Source organism: Podarcis raffonei, chromosome 4 (genome assembly GCF_027172205.1).
Source record: "Podarcis raffonei isolate rPodRaf1 chromosome 4, rPodRaf1.pri, whole genome shotgun sequence".
NCBI classification, from domain to species: domain Eukaryota; kingdom Metazoa; phylum Chordata; class Lepidosauria; order Squamata; family Lacertidae; genus Podarcis; species Podarcis raffonei.
In genome coordinates this window covers 34,082,360-34,106,141 of record NC_070605.1, presented here as the reverse complement: position 1 = coordinate 34,106,141, position 23,782 = coordinate 34,082,360, and the positions used below count along the sequence as shown (strand labels likewise).

The window sequence follows — 23,782 nt, the reverse complement described above, 5'->3', positions numbered from 1 at the left end:
TGGGACTTTAAATGCAAACTGAATCAAATTTCTCCCCCAACCCTAAGCAGCAGTCACCCAGCCGCCTCCTTTACTCCCCATAATATCAACCCTTGGAAATGGTTATAAATGACAGTTATGGTTTCTCGCCACCACCAGCAAGCCAACAGACTACCCATCTCTTCACAGTGGCTCCAAGAGGCAGAAAGGAGAGAGGGAGTCTGCTGTTTTGGCAATATTTTCTTATTATAGTACCATAGAGCTTGGGGAATGGGAAGATGAACTCTTGTTCCTAATTCCTCTTCTGCTGTTCCTCTTCTATATCCTGTAAACAGCATCTTATGTTTCTCATAAGCTGTTTACTCCTACGGTCAAACTACACATTATGCTTAATGTATACAATGCAGCTATGTTTCATCTTTTTCTTAAATTCAGTACAGATGTGTGTATGTGTATTGCCCATGTTATTGGGATTGTGCATTGGGAAGGAAGAGTTCACTCCCATTGGTTAGAAAGTATGTTTGAGCACAGTGTGCCACAGTCCTAAGACTGTTCCAGTCATGCAAATTCCCTGTTTGTGTTGACAATCCCAGAAGGGGAAAACAAAAATATAGTCAAGTGAATTTGCTTTGGGGCATGATTGAAAAATTAAGTGTGAATGCACCTTTTAAAATTCCAGGAGCATACTGGTCCTTTGCTGACATCCTACCTTCTTTGTAATTGAACTGACTGACTGGATTGGTATGCAGCCTTTAAGATCTCTGCATGATGGAGAATTCTTAAAAGAATGGAGTTTTGATTTCTGTCTTGATAAGCAAGATGTTGAGCTGTTGCATGGACAAAAGAAAACTAGATGAAATTGTTAAGAAACATTTATTGACTGGCAAGGATTTATTTATTAAGAGATTTTTAAACCTCCTCCCACAGCAGTCTCAAGGCTGTTAAATTTTTGTTACACGCCACCCCAATCTCAGAGTTGTGCGACATTCCAGGTGTGCTTACCCAGGGTTCGCATTTGCTTCTGGAAATGAGTTGCAGCACAGATTCTGGTGTCTTTATGATATATGGTTTATTTACACACATATACATCCTGAGCCTATGACGGAAGGGTTCTCAACATTACACTCCAAGAGGGTCTTGCTTCTCCTATAGGCATAGCCCTGGATTCAAACAGACATCTGCCATGGCTGGGCCTGCCTGCAGCTTTTCTTCAGCTTCTAGATCACATAACTCATTTGTCACATCATGGCTCTGAACCCTAAACGTCTAACCTAAAGTACTTGGCTTCATCTCTTGAAGAAGAGAGGCCTCACCATTTGATGTCTCACACGACACAGAGTTCCTTTGATCCTCTGTAGTCTTATTAATGGGCCACCAGCCCAGGCAATTTCCTCACAATGAAGTTAGCCAGCTTAATTAACCTTTCAACACTGGTCTTAATTAAAGGAATAACAGTGCACAGGGTCTGACTTAACTTACCTAGTCTTAACACTCCAAGCATTGATTAAATTCTAACACCTACTGGACCCAGATCACATGACTGGACATGGTTTGAAAGAAATATGTGCTCTCCCAAGCCCACATCCCCATCAGAAATGACAAAGGAGGCCATGTACCCATCCTCAAAAGTTGTCATGAAAAATGGAAGATACGTGGAGACACCTTTTAGTAGAAACATGAAGTGGTCTATATTTCTTGCAGTGGACATGCCAAAAAGTCATGGAGGTTATTTGTATTGGTATAAATGATAAAACCCCACATTACTACTATTCTGGATTTGTCTGTTTTTTTTTCTAAACATGTTCCGGATCTTCTAAACCTTTGGAAACCTTTATATTGTGGGGTTATCGTTTCTGCAGTTGCCAGGTTCCATACATCTTTATGCCACAAATATATTTTCAGTCATTCTGCTCTGGATAGCCCAGCAGCTGCCAGCAGCCATATTGCCATTTCTTTAGATTGTAATCTTTGAGATTTACCAGATTGATCACTGAGGCTGGGAACATTGCAGTGCACACTAGTTTAACTGTTTAGTAGAATACCACCCATCCTTTCTTCTTCCCGTATCTGACTGTGTGTTGTGTGGGCATTTTTTTTTTAATGTGTCTACGATTCAGTGACTTGGAGCCAGGGTTTCTAAGATACTCTGCAGTGTGACCCTGAACGGTTTGTTTCTCTTGTGAACCTGGTGAAGTAATACCATTCTCTTAACTACTACTGTGTTTAGTTAATCTGAATCTTAACAAAAATGATTATTGATGTTGTGTCATCTGGCATAAATGTTTCTGAAAATTAATTTATTTGATTCTACTGGGAATGTTTTCCTGGTCTGATTGAAGGCAACAAAATCTCACCTGCCCAAACACTGCACAGTTAATCTGATTTTTTTCAAAATCTTTCTCCTTCAGCCTCTACAAGTAACAGGGGGGCTGAGCCAAAGACTGGGACATAATCACACTAATGCCCAGGCCTCTGTCTGCCATTAGCCCTCTGGAAGAGTGCCCTCTGCTTAGGAGACTATCCTCTCCAGAGCAGCTCAGGGGAAATGAAGAGGAACAGAAAATGCATGTAAGTAGAACACACAGGCCTGGTTCTTCTAAAGCTTGAAGGATAGAGATGTTTCAATTCAGCTGATTCTCATCTGGATGTGCAGCTGGCTCCAGCGAAAAAACATTTTATCTGAGGTGAAGTTGAAGCTCTTTTTATAAATGGTGGATCTGCGACGGCTCATTCACACACCTTGATATTGTGGTCACGAAATGACGGCCATGCATATATTAAGATGGTGGCGTAAATGTGTGCATCAGCAGTATCTTTGCACATTTAACGACACCTATTTTCTAGACTAAGCAGTACTAAATCTGGTAAAAGAGCCACATGACCTATGAAAGTTAAGTATCTTAAACTTTCTTCCTTGAATGAGAGACGGAAGGAGAGTAAGCAAGTGAGCAGCTCTGCTAGGGCTCTCTAGGTTTAGGTGCTGATTCTGAGAGCAATAAAACACACCTGCAAACAATGCAGAGTGCCCACGCTCCTGTAGAATATTTACATTAATAAAAGGTAATAGGAAAGCTGCAGCATGTGAGAGAGATAAAGCAGTCATGAGCTGTGTTCACATGTAAGAATAAACCATGTCTTGGTATTATGAGGATGAGCCACAAGGAGCCTTGGGCTCACATGCTCTCCCCTTCTTCCACCAGCAGAGGCATACTTAGGGGTTGGCAAAACTGCCCTCCACATGGACACACACACACACACACACACACACACACACACAAACAAACGCACATCACCTATCAGACTTTGGAGTGTAGGACATATAGGTGTTGTGGTGAGATAAAACCTGGAAGAAGCTTCCTGCCCTTGTGGTAAAATGATTTTTATTTTTGCAGAGGGTGCCAATGCAACTCCTTGCCAAGGGCACAAGGGACCCTAAGTATGCCTCTGGCCACCACCACAGTGGCAAGGAGGAGTTTGGAAACTGAATGCTGCTTTGTGGTGATGTTTGAACCCAGACAAACTACAGTTAGTCCTAACTGTGATGAATAGAAGCAAGCCAGCTTCAAACAATAGCTTATGAAGGTGACATATATTTACAATTAACCACACTTTACTGTTCAGACATAACACTAAACCATGGTTAATGTGAACCAGTAGTGGAAGCTTCCAATTTAATGGCTGCACTGGAAGGGGCTCAGGGAGGGGGTGTGCACTTGTGCAAGGATTGGAGTCAAACTAGATTTGATGCAGGAGATTGTCCGTGGAGAGAACCATAGAGCACATGCTTTGCACCCAGAAGGTCACAAGCTTAAACCTTAGCATCTTAGGTGGCGGGTGATGTGAAAGACACTTGTTTCAGAGCTGCTAGAGCAGGAATGACTCTCCAAAACCATTGGAGACATTGTTGGGCTCCAGCTTCAATCAGCCACAGCATGACCATTGGACGGGGATGATGGGAAATGCAATCCAACAACGTATGGAGGGCCCTGGGTTCTAGAGCTGCTGCCAGTCAACAGTGGACAGCAACTGGCATTCAAAGTTATAATGCCTCTGAAAGCAGACAGAGAACATAGCCATTCTTCTCATCTTTTAAAGGCATCAGAGTTGGTGGCCATCTCTACCTCTTGTGGGAGTGGATGCTATAGTCCCAACTAAGCGCTGTATGAAGAAGTTACCCTTCCTTTTGCTGTTTTCCTGACTTTAATAGCTTTAATTCCAATTGAAGCAGAGTATCTTAATTGTCCTCCCACCACAAACATGCCTTTTGTACTAAAATATCATTATGCCTGGAAAAAGCAGCATGTGGATTATGCTGAAGAATACAAGACACAAGATAAAAAGCTTTACGTGTTTAACATTCCACTGCTTTTTCCACTATTTTAAGCTATATATCTTTTCTCTTTGTCTTAGACATTGTATCTTCTGCTTAGAAACAATTGCATTTTTGGTAGTCTTTGTTCAGTTTATGGGAAAGCAGTCATAGATTTATACACCTGCAAGCGGTTTGTAGACGAGGCCTGGTGTGATTTAGCAGTGCTGAGGCTCAAGAGATTTAGTTTCTGCAGTTTTAGCTTTGAAAAGACTCCCCTGGAGAGCTGATTTTTAGTAGTGTTGCTTTGGCCTGAGTATTGTGATAAGCCTGCTTGCAGAAGTTTTTTGTTTACCCAGGGGCAATTATGGTGAATCAGCTTGCTAGTGGAGAAATCCTCTTTGGTGTTCCAAAGGGAGCTTAAAGAACTCTGAAATGATGTATATCTCACATGATGACCTGCAAGAATGAACAGAATACATGCAGCATCTATATTAATCCTCTGCATTATTAAACATAGAAGAAAATTAGTAGGACCTGGCCAGTGTTTGCCACTTATTCTGTGAGATTTCTGACTGAATTGATTAAAGCAGGGTGGGTGGGATTTGTGGCCCTACAGGTATTGAACCTCAGCTCCCATCAGTCCTAGCCAGCAGGTTCCTAAGGTGAGGGATGATGGTAATTTCAGTCTAGCATCATCTAGAGGGCCACAGGTTCTCCACTTCTACATTAAAGATGTTGTGTGGAATTCAAAGTAGCTGTTAGAAGATTGCTCCATCGGTGCAAGTATTTCTGCTTGGCTGTTTGGAACACTCTCCCCTCCCCGCCCCCAACATGCTGTTCTGGATGTTCTCCTGACACACACATCCCGAACTGGGAAGAGGGAAAGCCTTATTGCACTAGTGGGACTTGCTGTCCTGGTTTCTAACAACACAACTATTTAGTTGAATCTTGCCCATCATTTTGCACCAATATTCTGAAACAGCTTAGCTTAAGGAAGGGGTGGGGGAAGAACTAGGTAAAAGGTAAAGCTGGAGTAGTGGATCCAGAACTGGGCCATACTCTTTAGACTTGAAAGCAAGGTGAGGACCACCGCCTGTTAATTACGGATGTCGTATGAATCATATAATGCCAGGTGACTCTAAAGTTCAAAGCCATGGTAGCAGCACAGGCACATCTCCAATGTTGGTTCTAAAGTCCCACATCTCTGAGATCAGAGGTAAACCTCTGCTTTTTCTTTTATATTAAAAAAGCAGTAGTAGAAGCTTATCTTAATTGGATATAAGTCTTTGCCAGTTGCCTTTTAGGTAGAGGTAGAGGCTTTTTTCTTGTTTGCATCTTCTAAAAAAACTAGGCAGAGGCTTATCTCCGATCTTAGCGCTGTGGTCTCATGGTGCCAGGACTAAAGATATGAGTTCCCTTATTGCTTACTTTAGCACTTTGTGCTTATGGAAATAGCAGATCTCAGTGCCTGATGCCGTATGATACCATGTGACTGGCAGCTGGGTGCAGTTTGCCTAGAATTGCCTTGCAGGTCAAATCCAGGGGCCTAGTCTTTGGGCCAGAGCTTCTCCATGCTAGGGCACAAGAAAGGGAAGGATGCTAGTTAGGTCCTCATGGAATGTCATTTTCTGCCAGGGGCTGAGCTGCCGCTTCCAGAAGTGAGGTACTAACTTGCACATGCTATTTCTACCAGGGAAGGCCTCTATGACCTCTTCTTACGCTACCTTGGAAATGTGGGAGTTGCTACAGCACAGCTCCTTTCTACTGCTCTTTCCACACCTTGGAAACAGTCTGAGATGTCCTGAGCCACATAGGTGGAGTCTTTATCTCACACCCACATTCTGTGGCTTTATCTCACATCCACATCTCAGCCTTGTGCACGTTTCTACAGATGGAAGGCAGTCAGGATTCCAATAGCAGAGTACAGCTGCTTTTGCATAATTGCATTAATATCTATGATACATTTAGACTGCTATATTTCATAAGTGCACATTGCACAATGAGATGATAACAGTAATTTCCTTTTGTGTTGTCTGTTAAACCTTGGGTATGGAATGCAAACTCCATGTACAACTTCCTGGCTGGGATTCAGGGGGCTTCAGAACTTCAGGAGGGTTTCTGCCAGATCAAGGGAAGGCTGGAGACTGGGTTGTGCTTAAGGCAACAGTGCATGGTTACCATATTTTTTGCTCTATAAGACTCACTTTTTCCCTCCTAAAAAGTAAGGGGAAATGTGTGTGCGTCTTATGGAGCGAATGCAGGCTGCGCAGCTATCCCAGAAGTCAGAACAGCAAGAGGGATTGCTGCTTTCACTGCGCAGCGATCCCTCTTGCTGTTCTGGCTTCTGAGATTCAGAATATTTTTTTTCTTGTTTTCCTCCTCCAAAAACTAGGTGCGTCTTGTGGTCTGGTGTGTCTTATAGAGCGAAAAATACGGTAATTCACTGGGTGTGGACACTGTACACTTGTGTTAATTCTGACACTTGTTTTTCTGCAAGGCTTTGATGATAATAAAACACAAAACCCCCTTTTTTTCTTGAACCATTTCTTTTTGCAGATCTCAAGCTCCACTTACAAATATAGGAATGAGGAATTTAAGAGACAATTCTCGCACCTGCCAGATTTGGAAAGGCTTGTAGTAGGTAAGAGGGAAACGTTTCATCCTATGAGTGGAGCTACAAGCTGCATTGTTATATTTAAAGCAAATTTGAACCTTGTAACTTGGAAACGTAATGCCAAAAATACTGAATGCTTTGTTGTGATGAAAACGAAACAACTTAAAGGACACCTTCCTTGAGCCACACTTTCTGAAACAACAACAACAACAACAACAACAATAATAACAATAATAATAAATTTATTTATACCCCGCCCATCTGGCTGGGTTTCACCAGTATGTAAACTGAAACCCAGCTGTTCTTTGAAATTCACACTTTTCAGAATTTTGCAGTGCAGTTCCCCAGTCAGGTAACATGCATAAAAATGCACATGCTAGGGTAAAGTGTGCATAAAAATGTCTACAACAATGCTTTATATTAGGAGAAATTGCTTTGCAAAAATGCATGTATCTGGCAAAATTGAATACAGAAATGTGTATATGCTATTAGGAGGAATTAGCCCTGAAATGCTGGTGAATTTTCATGAAGACTTCTTTAAAAAAAAAGAGGGAACTTAACTGATGTTAAGAAAAATGAGAAATGGAGAGAAACCAAAACTGACATATTTGCCCATCCCTAGCATTGGATCTTTCCATAATGTTGAAACATTTTCAAGAAGTTCAAACAGCAGATTAAGAAGACATCTTTGGGCAGGGGGCAGTCAGTTTCTAGTTCATTTGTACTTGCAGAACATCTTCTTGCTAATTTCATTTCATTTGTGCCTTACTTGCTTGCCTTTAATTTCTCTGTGCTTGAACAGCGCTGACATTTTGCTCTTTAATCTTCTGGATGTATTTGCCTTTTGTTCTCAGAATGTTCAACAAGGCCCTGCCCTTTCATTTCATCCCTTTGCAAATCCTCCATATCTCCCTTGTGTATTTTGCACAGCTTTCAAATGCGCCCATGACACAAGCTAACTTGATCTCATTTTTAAGACATCCTTACTGAAACATTATCTGAAGCTTTAAAATAGCCCATATCCAATAGAGAATTAGTATGGTCTGTAGTAAACAATTCCACTTTATTCTAAAATTCCAAGCTGCCGTTTGCACTGGTGTAGGAAAGCAAGCAAGCAATTTGGCTCTTTGTGTGAGGCATACTTTCCATATGACAACCATTCTGAATTTGAAGAGTAAACAGCCGGATTAGGCATGGGCTGCACTGAATGCAAGTTTGGCTAGTCAAGGACAGTGCAAAGTCATAGTTTTGTATTCAAAGGAACATTAAAATGTTTCCTACTCTGACCTTAAAGCTTTGCTGTATTGCACCCTACAGCAGTATCAACTGTTGTTCTCCAGTATGTGACGCGAAGTCAGGAGCTATTACATATGATAAAAAAAGGAGCAAAACCTTTTAAAGAATAAAGAATGGGAGGAGAGCTAGTTCTTAATCTGAAAAGAAGGCTGAAAGCACAGTTCTCAATGACACCACGCTCTCTGTCCTTGAAGCCTTCTTTCTTACTCCTAAAAGTTGAAGCTTAAGCCAGCTAAAACAGATATGCTGTGAATAGGAAAGCAGATTACCCTAGATGGAGGTGTTCAACCAATCCTTGATGGAATTGCACTCGCCCTGAAAGACCAAGTTTGCAGTTTGGGTGTGCAGCCCCAGAGTGTGGGGGCTGAAGCTGCTTCTTATCAGCTTCAGTTTGTTTGCCGTGAACCTATTAAGAGACGTTGGGCTGTGCCACAATTATCCATGCACTAGAGATTGCCAGGCTAGACTACTCCGAAGCTTTCTACATAGGGTTGCATTTGATGATAGTTCAGAAGTTACAACTGATACAGAATGCAGCTGTCTAGCTACTGGGGCCAGGAGGTCAGATCGTGTTAAACATATACTTAGCCAATTGCGCTGGTTACCAGTGTGCTTCTGGGCCCAATTCAAAGTGCTGGTGATGACATTAAAGTCCTAAATGGTTGGGGCCAGGTTATATTATGGACTGCATGCACACACATTAACCTACTCATACCCTCATACTACTCAGAGGTGCCTGTGAAATAGGGTTGCCATATTTCAAAAAGAAAAAAACAGGTTTTTTTAGGGAAACCCAAAGTTGTTAACAAAGCACCACATTTTGGAAATTCCCAAGGATGTCATCTCTACCTTTGAAATCCCAGTGATGTCCAGGAAACTCCGGGCATATGGCAGCCCTATTGTAAAAACTATTAGGCTTGCAAGCACATAGAACACTGCCTTTTCTGCGGCGGTCTCCCAGTTTTGGAATTCTGCTCTGAGTGATGTTAGGCAGGTCTTTAACAACTTTTAAACAGCACCCCCCCTTTTAAATCATGCCCTTTTGAGGTCAACTTTTGATGCTGAATTAAAAGGACTGCTTGCTCTGCGCTAGTTTTGTATTCTGTTTTTGGATGTACGGTAATTGGCTTTCAATGCTTGTAGTGCTTCGTTTCTATATGCTTATTGATTTGTAACCTGATTTGTTAGGCAATTTGGCCTTGAGAAGCGGTATAGAAGCTTTTAACATACTGTAGATAAATAAATTAGAATGCATAGTGTTTGGAAATAATTATTCCTCAATGAGAGAAGCACTGTCTGCATAGGGAGAAAGCCTGTCCCACTCACAGCTAGTGTATTTGATGGAGAGGCTCAAATTATTAAAACAGTCTTTGAGTCCTAATCCCTGAAAGTTTTTGTTTTATCTGTTCAGATGTTCCAGTGATACGGAGGCACTTTATTTTGGAACAGGTTGTGGTAAAAATGTGTGGGTTATGGTTAGCAGTAGATACTGATGCAGATTTATTCATAAGATTCCACTTTTAGGGCTCAAGTGCTGTGTGAAGTCTGAGCAATTTGCAAAATGGGCAGGGCAATCTGAGCTGCAAGAAGCAAGCTTGCTTTATGCTGGGGTATAGTATACCTGTGTAACTTACCCCCGAAGGACAGGGGCTACTGATGGCTGAGGTGGCCTGAGCCTGGCAGAGGGAAAACAAGCCTTTAAAATAGAATTTGACTTACATCACCCTTTTTTGCTAGTGTCACTTCCTGTGGGTGACCGAGCTGAACAGAGTTTGCAATGGGGTAAATCTCCCCAGTGCTTTTCCCTTCAGGAAGTACTCAAGGGCACACAGTACCGGCACCTCTTTTTAAGAGTATGACACTTACTGTAACAACTTCAAGGTGGGTACTGGTACTTGTTTTTCTAGAAAAAAGACACTGGGTCTCCCCCTGCCTCTCTCCCAGAATGGCTCTTTTTAGCCTTGGCTAATCGCTGACTGACGCGGGTGGCGCTGTGGGTTAAACCACAGAGCCTAGGACTTGCCGATCAGAAGGTCGGCGGTCGGCGGTTTGAATCCCCGTGACGGGATGAACTCCTGTTGCTCGGTCCCTGCTCCTGCCAACCTAGCAGTTTGAAAGCATGTCAAAGTGCAAGTAGATAAATAGGTACTGCTCCAGCGGGAAGGTAAACATCGTTTCTGTGTGCTTCTCTGGTTCGCCAGAAGCAGCTTAGTCATGCTGGCCACATGACCTGGAAGCTGTATGTGGACAAACGCCAGCTCCCTCGGCCAATAAAGCGAGATGAGCGCCGCGACCCCATAGTCAGTCACGACTGGACCTATTGGTGGGGGATTGACTGAGTTGGGATGGATGACTTAAGATGGCATACCTTCATTTGAGCAAGGCTGAAGAATTTCAGCTGATGTAGGCCCAGCTGAGCCCTGACTCAGCTGGAAATCTGCCTATTCCAAACCTGGCTCATCCCAGCAGATCTAGAGTTTGGGATTGGGTTAATCTGCCTGTAACAGGAGGAATCTTTTTAGAACTGGGTAAATCTTGGTATTTTGAGGGAGGGCCAGAGCTGGTAGCAGAATATGTGCTTTGCAGGGTTTCAGTTTTAAGTTTTATTCTCTTCTGTCTTCATGTCATGATCCCTGCGAAAAATGTCCATACCTCAAAGCTGCTGTTTTCTCCAGGAGGGAAATTGTCATTAGTAATGCCAGTAATTTACGTGTGTCTGTGTCTGACACCAGGGCCATGGGAATGGAGGGAAAGGATGTAACAGAGTTTCATTCCTGCTCCTCCCGGCAGCTGCTATTAAAAATAAAAGAGGACACATTAACTGCATTCACACATATAACATTAGGAGCAGTTTGGCCCTCAAGTGTGTAACCTTGGAAAAACTGGTTCTGGAAGTAATGATGTCACCAGTTTCCAGTCTATCTTTTGTTGCAAACTGGCAGAACCAGTTTCTGCTCAACTCATTATGGGAGAGAAGATGATATACCCAAATAAAACCTGGCAAATGCACTTCCACAGTGAGCTCACCTTTTAAATTATGTAAGTCCGTGGGCATACAGACTATGAGCAGACAACATTAGGCTTAACATGATGACCATTCTGTCAAAGAGCAGGGTCAGATACATCACTTCAGATGCATTTAAGTTTCAAGGATAGCCCTTTTCCAGCACAGACATGCCTTTCTTCCTCAACCTGTTTTTGAAGTTTTGCCAAGCATGTAGGTTTACTGAGGAATGAAGCACATGTTAATTTTCCTCACATCTTAAAATAGTTGTATGCTGTTCTTTAAAATGTTTTTTTTTCTGAAGCTGCTCAGAATATGAAATGTTTCAGGTATCCCTCTGACAAATGAAGAAAATGTCCTTCATTTCAACAACCACCCACAAGATACTTAAAGCTGCTTGAAGTTCCTTAGGAGCACAACATTGCTGATAAGCTAAATCATGAATTTAGCTGAGCTCTGTTAAAAAGATACACTCTTTTATCATTTCCCTTTTTAGATTATGCCTGTGCTCTCCAGAAGGATATCCTCCTTCAAGGACGCCTGTATCTTTCTGAAAACTGGCTCTGTTTCCACAGCAACATCTTCCGATGGGAGACCACAGTAAGGCCTGTGTGTGTGTGTGTGTGTGTGTGTGTGCGTGTGCCTGCAATGACTCCTCAGGACTAACCCTACCATCAGGCATAGTGAGACAATGACCTCGGGCAGCAAAATAGGGATTGACCTACCATTAGGCAAAGTGAGGTGGCTGGCTGAGGTGGCCTTGCTCTTCCTCAAGTGTGGTGATAGATGCTGTCCCATTGCCAATGTTGAAGTGATATTTAACTGCCAGTTTGACTGGCTTCTGGACATGGGGTGGGGAGGGACCCTCCTTTGACTCAGGTGGCAAAATGTCTTGGGCTAGCCCTTACTTTCCTAAAGTGATCTGCACCCCACTTTTTATTTTTTTATTCTCTGCCACACCTAGAAGGTTCTGCTGCAGACAAGATGATATAGAAAAGGTTCCTTGGGGATAGCAAGTCTGAAAACCAATGTTTTACATACTATGTCTTTATAGCTTTCGTCTGAGGTCTTACATTGTTTTACTTCATGTGTGTTCTTGAACTTCAGATTTCTATCGCCTTGAAGGATATCACCTTCATGACAAAAGAGAAGACAGCTCGGCTCATCCCAAATGCCATCCAGATAGCAACTGAAGGGGAGAAGGTGTGATGCTCTTTCATTTATTCTTTACTCTTTTTCTTAAAAAATGCTGAACTGTCCTGGCTCCTTCCCAGCACACACAGACAGAGATTCTTATGTGTAAGGAAGAAAAAAAGAGATATTTATTCAAGCATGCAACAGTACCAGCTTGGCAGCAGACATACAGTTCAGGAGTTCAGGAATCAGACAAGATGCTAAGAACTGGATGTAAACAATGATGACGCCCCAATTGCTTCCACACGCCATAAGCCATGCTTTTAAAGACAAGGCATGGCAAGCTCACTTGCAGGACTTCCTTGCTTTGTGGGAATGTCAGGATTGCAAATGCATTCTTTTCTGAGGTGGGTGGGTCTGCTGTCATCTGCATCCCTCTTGCATCCTCCTGATCAGTTTGCTGCTACCTCCTGATTTGCCCCCCTGCTCATCTAGTTTCACCTCCATTCTTTACCTGGCTGAGTTCTACATTGGCAACACTGAGACGAAGGAAGAAGAAGGTGACAGCCAGTGCCACCCCCTGGACTCAATATAAGTGGGGGCTATCTGAAGTTAATGGGGTAGTGCCCCATTTGCCCTGATGACCTATGTGGCAGTAAACCCTGTTGAGCTTAGCGGGACTTATTTCTGATTAGATTTGTATAGCATCTCAATGTAAACATTTTATGTTGTTATTATATTTATAAATATACTGCTCATCCTGTAATATCTGGGTGATGAGCACACACAATAAAACCATAAAACTATTTAAAATACACACATTTTTCAAGCTAAAGTGTCATCCCAGCTACTTTTTGGGATCCTAATATGGATACAAGCATATAATAGTGATTTAGATAAGATACGCTCAAGTTTCTTGAGACATATCCTGGGGTTCCCAAGTTCAATCAAGTATGATACGATGTGTGAAGAACTAGGTATACACATGATGGAATATTGGGTGTGGGCTAGCTCTATAAAATACTGGTTGTGTTGCCATTTCCGTTGCCAATCTTTGAGTCTGCTCTCTGACTTACTTAAGGATTCTTATAAATCCAGAGGATTCCAACTCTTACATAGCAAAATCAGATATATTGGTATTGACTTGTAACCCTTGTATAATTCAAGTGAGCAATATATTTATCGCAATATTCAAACCAGATTAAGGGACATTGAAAAACAAAACATCGAGTCAGCTGTAAATAAAATTTGCTCCCTCAGGTTCTATGGTTTAAATACAACAGATAACAGGGGCACTTATATCTCAAAATTAATAATTCCAGTCCAAAGCAAGCCTTTATGTTAACCCAACTGAACGTTTCCCCCTCAGCTTTTGTCAAGGGCAGATATTTAAACATCCCCAGAAGTGATAGACATTGTGGATGTTCTTTGAATGTGCTGGACACTGTAGAACATATCCTTTTCTACTGTCCATTGTACAACCAGCTACACAAACATGTGCTATCCCCCTTTTTGGGTAATCTAACACCACGGCACAATGAAAATATCAGATTCTATCTGTCTGACGTTAACATGGAAGTAACTGCAAGGGTGGCTGAGTGTTTGTCAATAGTATCTCTTAGAGTGGTGAATGGCATTATTTAGTGGGAAGAAATCCCAATGAAAACCTGTGTCATTATGCATTTTACATGGCTGTTTTATTAAATTTAATGATAACCTATACTTGTAGTGTCTAATAAACGTTTGGTGATTTAAGTAATTAATTTAAGCACAATTTAAAAACATATTATGCCAATCAAAACAGCTCAGCAGCAGCGTCAGAAATAGTCCTTCTCAATAACGGACCTCCCCCAAATGCCTGTGTGAACAGATGTGTGTTAAGTTGTCCTCTGAAATCCACCTGGATGGGGACAGCCTTATTAATGGAAACAAAATCCAACTGAAATCATGTAGCCTTAGATCCATTTATTTTCCTTGGGATGAGGATATGCAACATTCAGATCGTTTTACAAATTGTACATGATTGTCATTTTTCTTTGCAGTTTTTCTTTACTTCATTCAGTGCCAGAGACAGAAGCTACCTCAATATCTTTAGATTGTGGCAGAATTCGTTGTTGGAGAAGGTAAGCTTTGATATGCTTGCGAAACGTCTGCATTGGCCATTTTTTAAAATGCTTGAATTCTAACATATATTGCTAGTTGTTTGCCTTTGCACTCTACAACTAAGTTCCGAGGCTTGCATTTGTTAAGTTATGCATTCTTGAAAAATTAGCACTGGATATCGTGCATAAGGGTGCTTGTGTGCAAGATTGGTGTGGTTTAGAACAGTAAAGGTGACTAGATGTTAATTTAAAAAAACATTCAGCGCAAGATTTGTCACAAGAAGAAGTCTATACTTGTGGCAGGAAGTAAAGTCAATCCTGAGATGATAGCTGGGGTAGGTACCCTGCCTAGTGCTCTGGCCTTCTTGGTGATATTTGGTTCATAGATAAAAGCTAGAAAAACAGGATGTCATGGGGAAATAGCATAAATGGAAGTTAAACATCTCCACTATATAACAGGGTTGGAGAGAAGGAAGGTAATTTTTTGGACAGGTGGTCTTTGGTGCTTGTAGGTTCTTGAGAGCCTTATGTTGCATTACTTTTTGCATCAGATCAGGTTTCATTAGAGAGTGAATTGCCTTCACACGAGGGCACGTGAGGGCAGTGTAAGCCCAAGGCTCTGAACTGTGTGCTCACATAATGCCTACCAAGGTTTGGCATGAGGCCTGATGTAGTTCTCCTTTGGGATGTGGAGAGATCTTAGTCACACACACAAAAAAGTCATAACAAAAGCATATTGTAATCTATAAGGATATGAAAAGAAGGGATAGGAAATCTTTTTCAGCCTGGGCATTGTATTCCCCTCATGGGCAACCTGTTGTGGGCCACATGTCAGCTGTGGGTTAAGCCAGAGGCCAAAACAGGTAGAGCATTAGATCATGTGACTCTTAGCAGGGATGTAGAACCTGTGACCCTCCATATGTTGCTGGACTTCATCTCCCATCATCCTGGCTGGGGCTGGCCGGGGCTGTTGGGATTCCAATAACAACCTAGTGGCCACAGGTTCCCCATCCCTGCACCATACAGTAGGCTGCATTCCAGCCATGGTTTCTGTGCACACACCCAAACACTAAAGGTCAGAGGTTTCTATGCATACATGTCTCCTCCAGGAAAGCAAGGACAGGCAAAAGCACCCAAGGAGGCTGCAGAGTTAGGGCTGCTGAGGTGATGTGGCCTAGAAAGAGTCCTGAGGCCTCAGAACCATGCATGGCCCCTGGACTTACCTGTTACCAAATGTAATAGTTTCCACGTGAGGGATTTAGGCATCTTTATTTTAAAAACTGAATTGAATCCTTAAACAGGTTTTGGTTTATTGTAAAAATATTCTTAGAAAGACTTAAACTGCAGTTCTAAACTTGTTCAGAAATGCCACATGGCACACTACTTCCATAAAATAGGCCGTTTCAAGTAGCAGGTGGAAGATGACATGTTGAAATATTCTCTCTCACGTAAAAACAAAATAAAACCCAAACATCTAAGCTTCTCTTAAGCGTACTAGTTTGTTCAGGGATTATTATTTTTTTTAATATAGGAGAGAATTCAAACACAGTGGCCACATTCAAACATCGTATTAACTTGAGTTTAGTGGGATGAAAAGGAGCTGCACCGAGCCTTGTGTTTCCATACTTGTCAGTGTAACATGGCAACGAGAAGAGGGAAAGCTATTGCTTGCTTTTGATTAGCCACAGTTTAATGTTTCATCCAAACCCTAAACTAAATCTGCTTACCCATTTGGTAAGGGTCTGAGAATTATATTTAGGAGAAAAGATAGCTCTCTTGAATTGGTGAACAGATCCACTGTCTTGTTTGTGAAGCAGCTCTTCTCTTGTGTTTGAAATACACTGGGAATTAGGTACTTTGTGTGTGTTTTCGTCTACCTAGATTATCCTATTGTAGGTTTTCCATGTACAGTGGTACCTCGGGTTACATATGCTTGAGATTACAAACACTTCAGGTTACAGACTCCGCTAACCCAGAAATATTACCTCGTGTTAAGAACTTTGCTTCAGGATGAGAACAGAAATTGTGCTCCGGCGGCACGGCAGCAGCAGGAGGCCCCATTAGCTAAAGTGGTGCTTCAGGTTAAGAACAGTTTCAGGTTAAGAACGGACCTCTGGAACGAATTAAGTACTTAACCTGAGGTACCACTGTATTCTTTTTTTTTTTTACAGCTGTTGGATATTTTTAGGTGTTTCTTGTTCATCTTCCTGTGATTGAGGGGATTCCCGCCCCTCCCGACTACTGGGCAGCTTTAGTGTTTTGGTTAGAGAAACTGAAGAGAACTGACACAACAGGATTAGACAGCATTCCTTTTAATACCAGGTGCTGTAAAGCAATAGCAGGACCCAGAGGCATAAGGTTGCCAGTGTGAGAAACAAGATGCTGGACTAGGGAGGTCGTTGTTTTGGTTCAGCATCAGGTGTTTGGTAAGAGCATCAGGGCTCTTACATTCTTAGCAAAAGATAGCTCATGCCTGTGGGGTTGCATATGCAACTGCAGAGGTATTTTAATGCTAGATTCGCATTTTTGAAGGCTGAAGGTATCTTCTCACAACCATAAGGGCTATACACTTAAGAAACATCAACAAAAGGAATTCCTTTCATAGCAAGCGAAGTAAAATGTGTCCAGGGAGATTGGTTGTTAGCAGGCAGGCAGGCAGACACACACCTCTACTTATTGTGGGTGGAAGGCATATATATCAATGATTGCTTTTATCAATACAAATTTAATAAACTATTTATTTATTTATTACATTCTATACCTCTCTTCATCCGAGAATCACGGGGCAGCTTACAATTTAAAAACACAAAAATTCATAACACAGTAACAAACAAAAACAATTATCTCTCCCCACCTCCAGTTTAAAAAGCCATAGAATGTTTAATTAGCCAAAGACCTGGGAGAAAGGGAATGTTTTTGCCTGGTGCCTCAAGGTATGTAACATTTGAAAGGCCTCTAAGATAGTAATCAGCCAAAGGCCTGGCTGAAGAGGAACTGTTTTTGCCTGGCGCCTGAAGGTGTATAATGAAGACGCAGGCCAAACCCCCCTGAGGAGAAAATTCCATAAACAGGGAGCTGCTGTAGAAAAGGCCTGTTCTCATGTTGCTGCCCTCCAGACCTCTTGTGGTGTGGAGGAGGCACACAAAAAAGAAGGCACACAAAGAAGGGTCCAGGTCAGTTCATATGGAGAGAGGCGGTCCTTGAGGTATTGCAATCCAGATCCATTTAAAGCTTTATAGGTCAAAACCAGCACATAGAACTGGGCCCAGAAACTAATTGGTAGCCAGTGCAGTCTGGCCAGGATTGGTGTCATATGCTTGAACTGTCTTGCCTTAGCTGCTGAATTCTGAACCATCTTCAGAGGCAACCCTATGTATAATGTGTTGTGGTCATCTCTAACCTAGAGTTTACCAGAGCATAATGACAGAAGTAGGCTATCCCTGCTCAGATAGGGACATGGCTAGGCCACTAGCCAAAGCTGATAGAAGGCACTCTGCACCGCTGAAGCTTTCTGAGCCACAAGCAACAGCAAAGGACCCAGAAGTATCCAAAGCAAGCTATGTTCCCGGTCCTTCAGGGGGAGTGTTACCCCACGAAGTGCAGGCAACCTGCCCTCCATCTGGTCTAGGGAACTGCCCACTAACAGTGCCTCAGTCTTGTCTGGATTGAGCTTCAGTTTATTCATGATGTCCTGTACAGCGTTTCACATTCCGGAATCTGCAGTTTTCTGGAAGATAAAGAGTTTCACAGCAAATGCTGTGTAATTATTAAATTATCATGTAATAAAATCATAAGCAGTGTGAATCTTCAATCACAGCAGCTGCTTCGCTAGCCTAGAAAGGAAGGCAAGATATTGCCTTGAGGGGCAGATATGGCAAAGGTTGCCTTGTCAGTGCTGACTAGTCTACTCTGGAAGGGCCGGTACTGGTTTGCTTTTTCAGAAGTGGCTGGGCCTTCTGGGCCTTCTAGTCAAGTGTGATTTGCCCTCTCTATTTATAGCCTGCACTCCCCGCCCCCCTAATGTATGTGCATGTTAGTGAAAGGGTTAAAGAGAAACCTGATAAGGAAGCTCTGCCCAGGAATGCTGTCCGTGTTCTTTCCCTGCAGCAAACTGTGGCTTGACCGGCTTTGAGTGGAACTAATAGCAGCATTAGTGTACTAAGCAGCCTTGAAGGCAGCTCCCCTGAGATAGTGTTAGAGACTTAAGGCATTTTTAAATGAATTGTGCATGAGGAGCAGAAGATAAATTCTCTCAAAAGCCGGGTAACCACACCTGTTTTCCTGTCTATCCAGGTGTTCTGTGGTGGGGAGGAACCTACTCGATAGATTCTTAGGAATCCTGAGCCGTATGTTTTCCTATAACCTGCTTACCTGTTTTCTTAGTGGGAGGGCCCCAGGAACTGAGCAGGAGCAAAGCACGTCCCACTTCCAGTTCTGAAAACAGACCTGCCCATTTTTCAGCAGCTTGCAAAGTGACTATAGTAGGAAGTTACATAAATGCAGCTCTTTCTCTCCAGCGCTTTTCTTCATGACCTCTTGATCACTCCAGGTTGTTTGCCACTATATTGCGGAGGCATTTGTCTACGGGGGGGTGGGGGGGCAGTGATCTTCCTTTTTATTACATTCTATTTGTATAGCCTGGACCAGCTTGTAAGCCATGTGGCCATGAGAGGGTTCTTCGGCACTTCAGGAAATCCTGAATATTATGCAATGATTTTAAACCCACGGGAGGTTGTTGAAGTGCTCTCTGCCAACTTTTCCCCGAAGATGTGTCCAGTTTCCTGAATGCCACTATGAAGTTGCCTACATTATGGAACTGCAAATGTAAGGTTTCATTTTCTTTTCGTGCGGCAGGTTGCAGGTGAATGATGCAGGGAGAGTGGGTTAAGTCCTACTAGTCTTAAATCTGTATTCTCCCGAGGGAGCATTTTGTCTGTATTGGTAACTTGTGAATATATTATTTGATGGAAAGTTTTCTGCCATACATTCTGACTTACGTGGCATGCTTGAGCAAATATTTTCTACTGGCTTCATATGAATGGCAAATAGTTACCATTAATTCATTAGGAAAGCTTGAGTTCTCGTGGTGAATGAGTTACACGGTATAGTTGGAGCATAAACGTGAGTTTGCTTGTCTGATTCCTGTTAGTGGGTATATCACCTGATTGGAGTTGGGATTTAGGGTGGGGGGAACCTTAATATTCCTTTAATGGGTGTAGCTATTTCCTGAATGGCCAATTCATCTACAATGGTGGCATCTATGACCAGTGCCGTGCACAAGGGGTGTGTTTCTGGGAGTGGGAGGAAAAACCCCACACAATTTGAATATAGCCAGGTAGAGGGAGAACTTGGTGAAGCATGCACAAATAGTTCTCTAGGGACTTGCTGTCTGCTGAAGGAATGCCTGTATATTTGTAAATCAGGGTCAGGGGACTTGCGATCCTCCAGATGTATTGGGGCAGCTCCTACCAGCTCCAGCCAGGATGACCAGTGGGAGTTGGAGTCCAGCAACATCTGGGGGGCCACAGGAGGTTCCCCACTCCTGTTGTAAATAAAATCAAATATTAGAAAGCCAATCCTAGTGCTATTACTACTCTGAATTCTATGCATGGAACAGTACGTTTCCATGCCCTTCTCACTTCAGCTCCATTTAGTCGTTTCAGAGGAGGCCTCATCAATGTTGTACATTGATGTGGTATGAGGGGATAAAACTGGGATAAGCTGTCTTGGGAAATCTGAGACCCGCCGCTTTATGTTAGCAAAAGGGTCTTGATGGGGCATGAGGAGTGGGGAGGCTGCGGCTGGGTGAAGGACTTAAGAACCCTCCCATGTGAGCAGATGCACTCTGTTGTATCTGTCACTAAATTTCCCATGTCCAAAGGGGGCTAAATTCTTTTGCTGTGCCCCTGGAGCTTTTCGCTGCTTGAGGAAGTGGGGAGCACATAACAGTATGGTTGGTCATTCATCTGAGATTCTCTCAGTTTACTTATCTTCAAAACCAGCTGCCTGTACTTTGACTGCGAAAGACCCTTGATTGTACAGTAGCTGTCTTGCCTTCTTGGAGGGCCAAAGTTCATTTGAATGGCATATCAGTTCTTCTCAACAATGCAAGTACAGAGAAGACAAGTATAATTATTTTAAAAATCTCATTTCCTCCACATTTTGAGAAGCATATTTATAGAAATGGCAATACTTTTAATAGCTGAAATGGAAAATATATGAATTCATTGGTTACAATTCGCACAGGGCAGCACCTACAGTGGGAAACTCAGAGCTCTCAGGTTTCTCAAGATTGCTGCTGTTGTTTTTATGAAACTTAGAATACAGCTAAAATTTTAAAAGCAGTTTAAAAACAATTTTCTAAAAATAGTTTAAAACTTCTAAAAAAACCCAAGAACTCACTCAGTAATTCCAGTATTGCCAGGAAAAGATCTTTCAGCCACCAAATGCCTAAGTAAACAGAAATGTTTTTAGATTCTTCCTAAAAGTTAATGAGAGAGACAGACATACCTCACTACCTTGGGACTATGTATGCTAGGACTAACATTTTGAATTGGGCCCAGTAGCACAGCATAAGCCATAGCTAAATCATAATTTTGCTTAGACTGTTTTGTGCGAACAGGCCATTCGGTGTTTCAGTTATTTACCACAGTAAGTGTGACCGCCACGTGAAATGTCAACTGGCCCACACTCAAGGTCACATAAACAAATACGGGCAAAAAGGGATGAAAAAATAATGGCGAAAAAGAGGAAGAAAGCATAGGCCTCGTGCTGCTTGCCTCCTCTGCTAACATCTGAATTTAGAAATTCTGGAATGTTTGGTATTGGCTGTGTTACAGAGTTTAGTTTCTGATGTATTTTGAATGAGTTCATTATAGACTTTTGACACCTTTTGTCATTTATTTACAAATATAACAAGCAGAGAATACTGGTAGAAAATACAAGGCTGTGACAGGCAGCTAGTCTGCTAAACCTGTATCCAAGTGTCAGAGAGGGACCCTGCACCTCCAGATTGTGTGTGTGTGTGTGTGTGTGTGAGAGAGAGAGAGAGAGAGAGAGAGAGAGAGATCTTCTCTCCATTTAAAATGCAAATCCTAGCTCCAAACTGTTTCTCTGCAACTCTTCTTATTTATTACATTTATACCTGCTGCTATTCCATAATGAAACCGAAAGTAGCTTACATATAGATTGTAGGCAGTCTCCAATTTTCATCCTGACCAGAGCCCATGGCGTACTTAACTTCAAAAAGGTTGTCGCATCATGTGCTTTCAGACTATTCCCTTAACTCTGAGAGGTGTCGTCTTCCAAATTCTGATTGGTACCACAGTGGTACCTCGGGTTACAGACGCTTCAGGTTACAGGTGCTTCAGGTTACAGACTCCACTAACCCAGAAATAATGCTTCGGGTTAAGAACTTTGCTTTAGGATGAGAACAGAAATCGTGCGGTGGCGTAGTGGCAGTGGGAGGCCCCATTAGCTCAAGTGGTACCTCAGGTTAAGAACAGTTTCAGGTTAAGAACGGACCTCCAGAACGAGTTCTTAACCCGAGGCACCACTGTATATTCCATAGGCCAATAAAGGCCTTCTGGCTATCAGGAAAAAAAACCATTTCTGGTCATTTCTGGCTATTGTGTCACATCTCAATGAGATGGAGGAAATCTTCTATTTCTCCTAGGCTAGGAGAAAGCATATTTGAAAAGTTTTTTAATGCTTCTGAATTTTGTCAGTAGTTAGGTACAAATGGCAAGCGTACATATGCTTTAGTGAGTTTTATACCACCCTGTGCATCCTGCTTTAACATTAAACATGTAATCTTAGTACATCATTTCAAGGCAGGTTTGTGAATATGTTCTGGCAAGAGAGGAGACAAACGAGAAAACAGTTCAGTGATGGTTAATTCATGATGAACATAGGATCTGATTTTTTTGGTTAACGTAGTGAGCTATCTTTGACTCCTGTATTTGAGTTGGGTAACTCTACATTGCTTTGGTTCACATGCTATTTTTCTGTTGTCACTATGCTTGGGGCCTCTTCAGCAGTTGAGTGAAGAAGCCACTTGACCTGTAGACAGCTGGCTAAGAGGGGATTGTGGTATTGTTGTACAACTAATGTCAGCTGAAAGGATGCAGCTGTTCACAGCAGTTAAAACGACTTGGAGGAGTTTTAAAAAAATAATTCAGGAATTGGGGTGGGAGGGGGCAAAGACTATAGTGGTCTTGGATCCCAATAGCCATATGGAAAAGTACCGAGAGTGTACTATCTTAAAGATAATTAATCTATAATGATGGGTTTGTATTGTTAGTTTTCTGTTAGAGTTGAAAATGGGTGTTAGAACGAAAGCTCTGTTTCACATTTTTATTTAGAAATGCAGCTAGATATACTGTGGATCATAGATTGAACATTACTAGCAACTGGGATTATTTTACGTGAATAAGAGCATTTGTTACCTCTGCTTAAATAGGATATAACTTTAAAAGACAAGCCATCTACTGTGGTTACCGACCAAGCGTACTTAATTTTTTGTTTTGTGTTTTCCAGAGACTGACCAAGCAAGAATTCTGGCAGCTTGTACAGCAAAGCTATGGCTCTGAGCTGGGCTTGAACACGGAAGAGATGGAAAACATTTATTCTTCATCAGAGGAGAATGGACAGTCAAGGTAAGAATACGTTGCAGATTACCACAAAGGAAGGTACATATTATTGGCATCCCATTGTATACAAGTCATTTGAAAGGCTACTATTGAATGCACATAGAGTTTTGCTTATTAGTGGTGTTTTCATTTTTCGGCACGATCCTCTTCCTATTCAGATATAAAGCAAGTATAACTTCTATTTTGCCCTTCTAATTCCGAGCTAGTTTAGAGATTACCACTTGCCTGCTTAGATTGATGAAAAGGTTGTATCCGCGGTGATGCTGGCTTGTGTGTTCAAGCAGTAGCAGTAGCAACACACGTGTTGCCGGTTGGATGCCAAAGTATATCAGGAACTATTAGTGCAAACCATGCAGCAGTGGCACTGCTACGTGATGGTGTTGCATAGGGTAAAGAGCATGTAAATGTTAACTGGCTTCCATGTTTTTCTGCTACAGGGGTAGAGGCCTTTTGGCAACTTGCATGGGCAAACTGAAAAGGAATGTGTGGAAGTATGATGCTAAATATCCAATGGAAGGTGTTTCCAAGGATTTAGCATATTCCTTTTCGAAGGTGCTATTTTTACTTGTCTTGGGGCTGACGCTTACCTAATAAGATCATGTATACATTTAGCAGCTCAAGTGCAAGATCTAGTATATCTGCTCCGGTTTCGTGGGAAGAGAAGGGAACTTCATCTTTTGGGTGTCCTTT

General features: G+C 42.2%; 1 protein-coding gene across 3 annotated transcripts in view; it reads left to right on the top strand.

Moving 5' to 3' along the window:
• GRAMD1C (GRAM domain containing 1C) overlaps window positions 1–23,782 on the top strand; it is a 60,326-nt gene that overhangs the window by 13,161 nt on the left and 23,383 nt on the right. The window contains exons 2-7 of one of the 3 annotated variants that reach the window (XM_053386096.1): window positions 2,388–2,547; window positions 6,848–6,932; window positions 11,702–11,805; window positions 12,313–12,408; window positions 14,382–14,462; window positions 22,980–23,098. In XM_053386096.1, coding sequence (XP_053242071.1) covers window positions 2,440–2,547; window positions 6,848–6,932; window positions 11,702–11,805; window positions 12,313–12,408; window positions 14,382–14,462; window positions 22,980–23,098 — 593 coding nt within the window. In that variant the 5' untranslated portion in view covers window positions 2,388–2,439. Of the gene's footprint in view, window positions 1–1,868; window positions 2,548–6,847; window positions 6,933–11,701; window positions 11,806–12,312; window positions 12,409–14,381; window positions 14,463–22,979; window positions 23,099–23,782 lie in introns of those variants that run through there. The other 2 variants (XM_053386095.1, XM_053386094.1) reach the window with 2 other exon arrangements.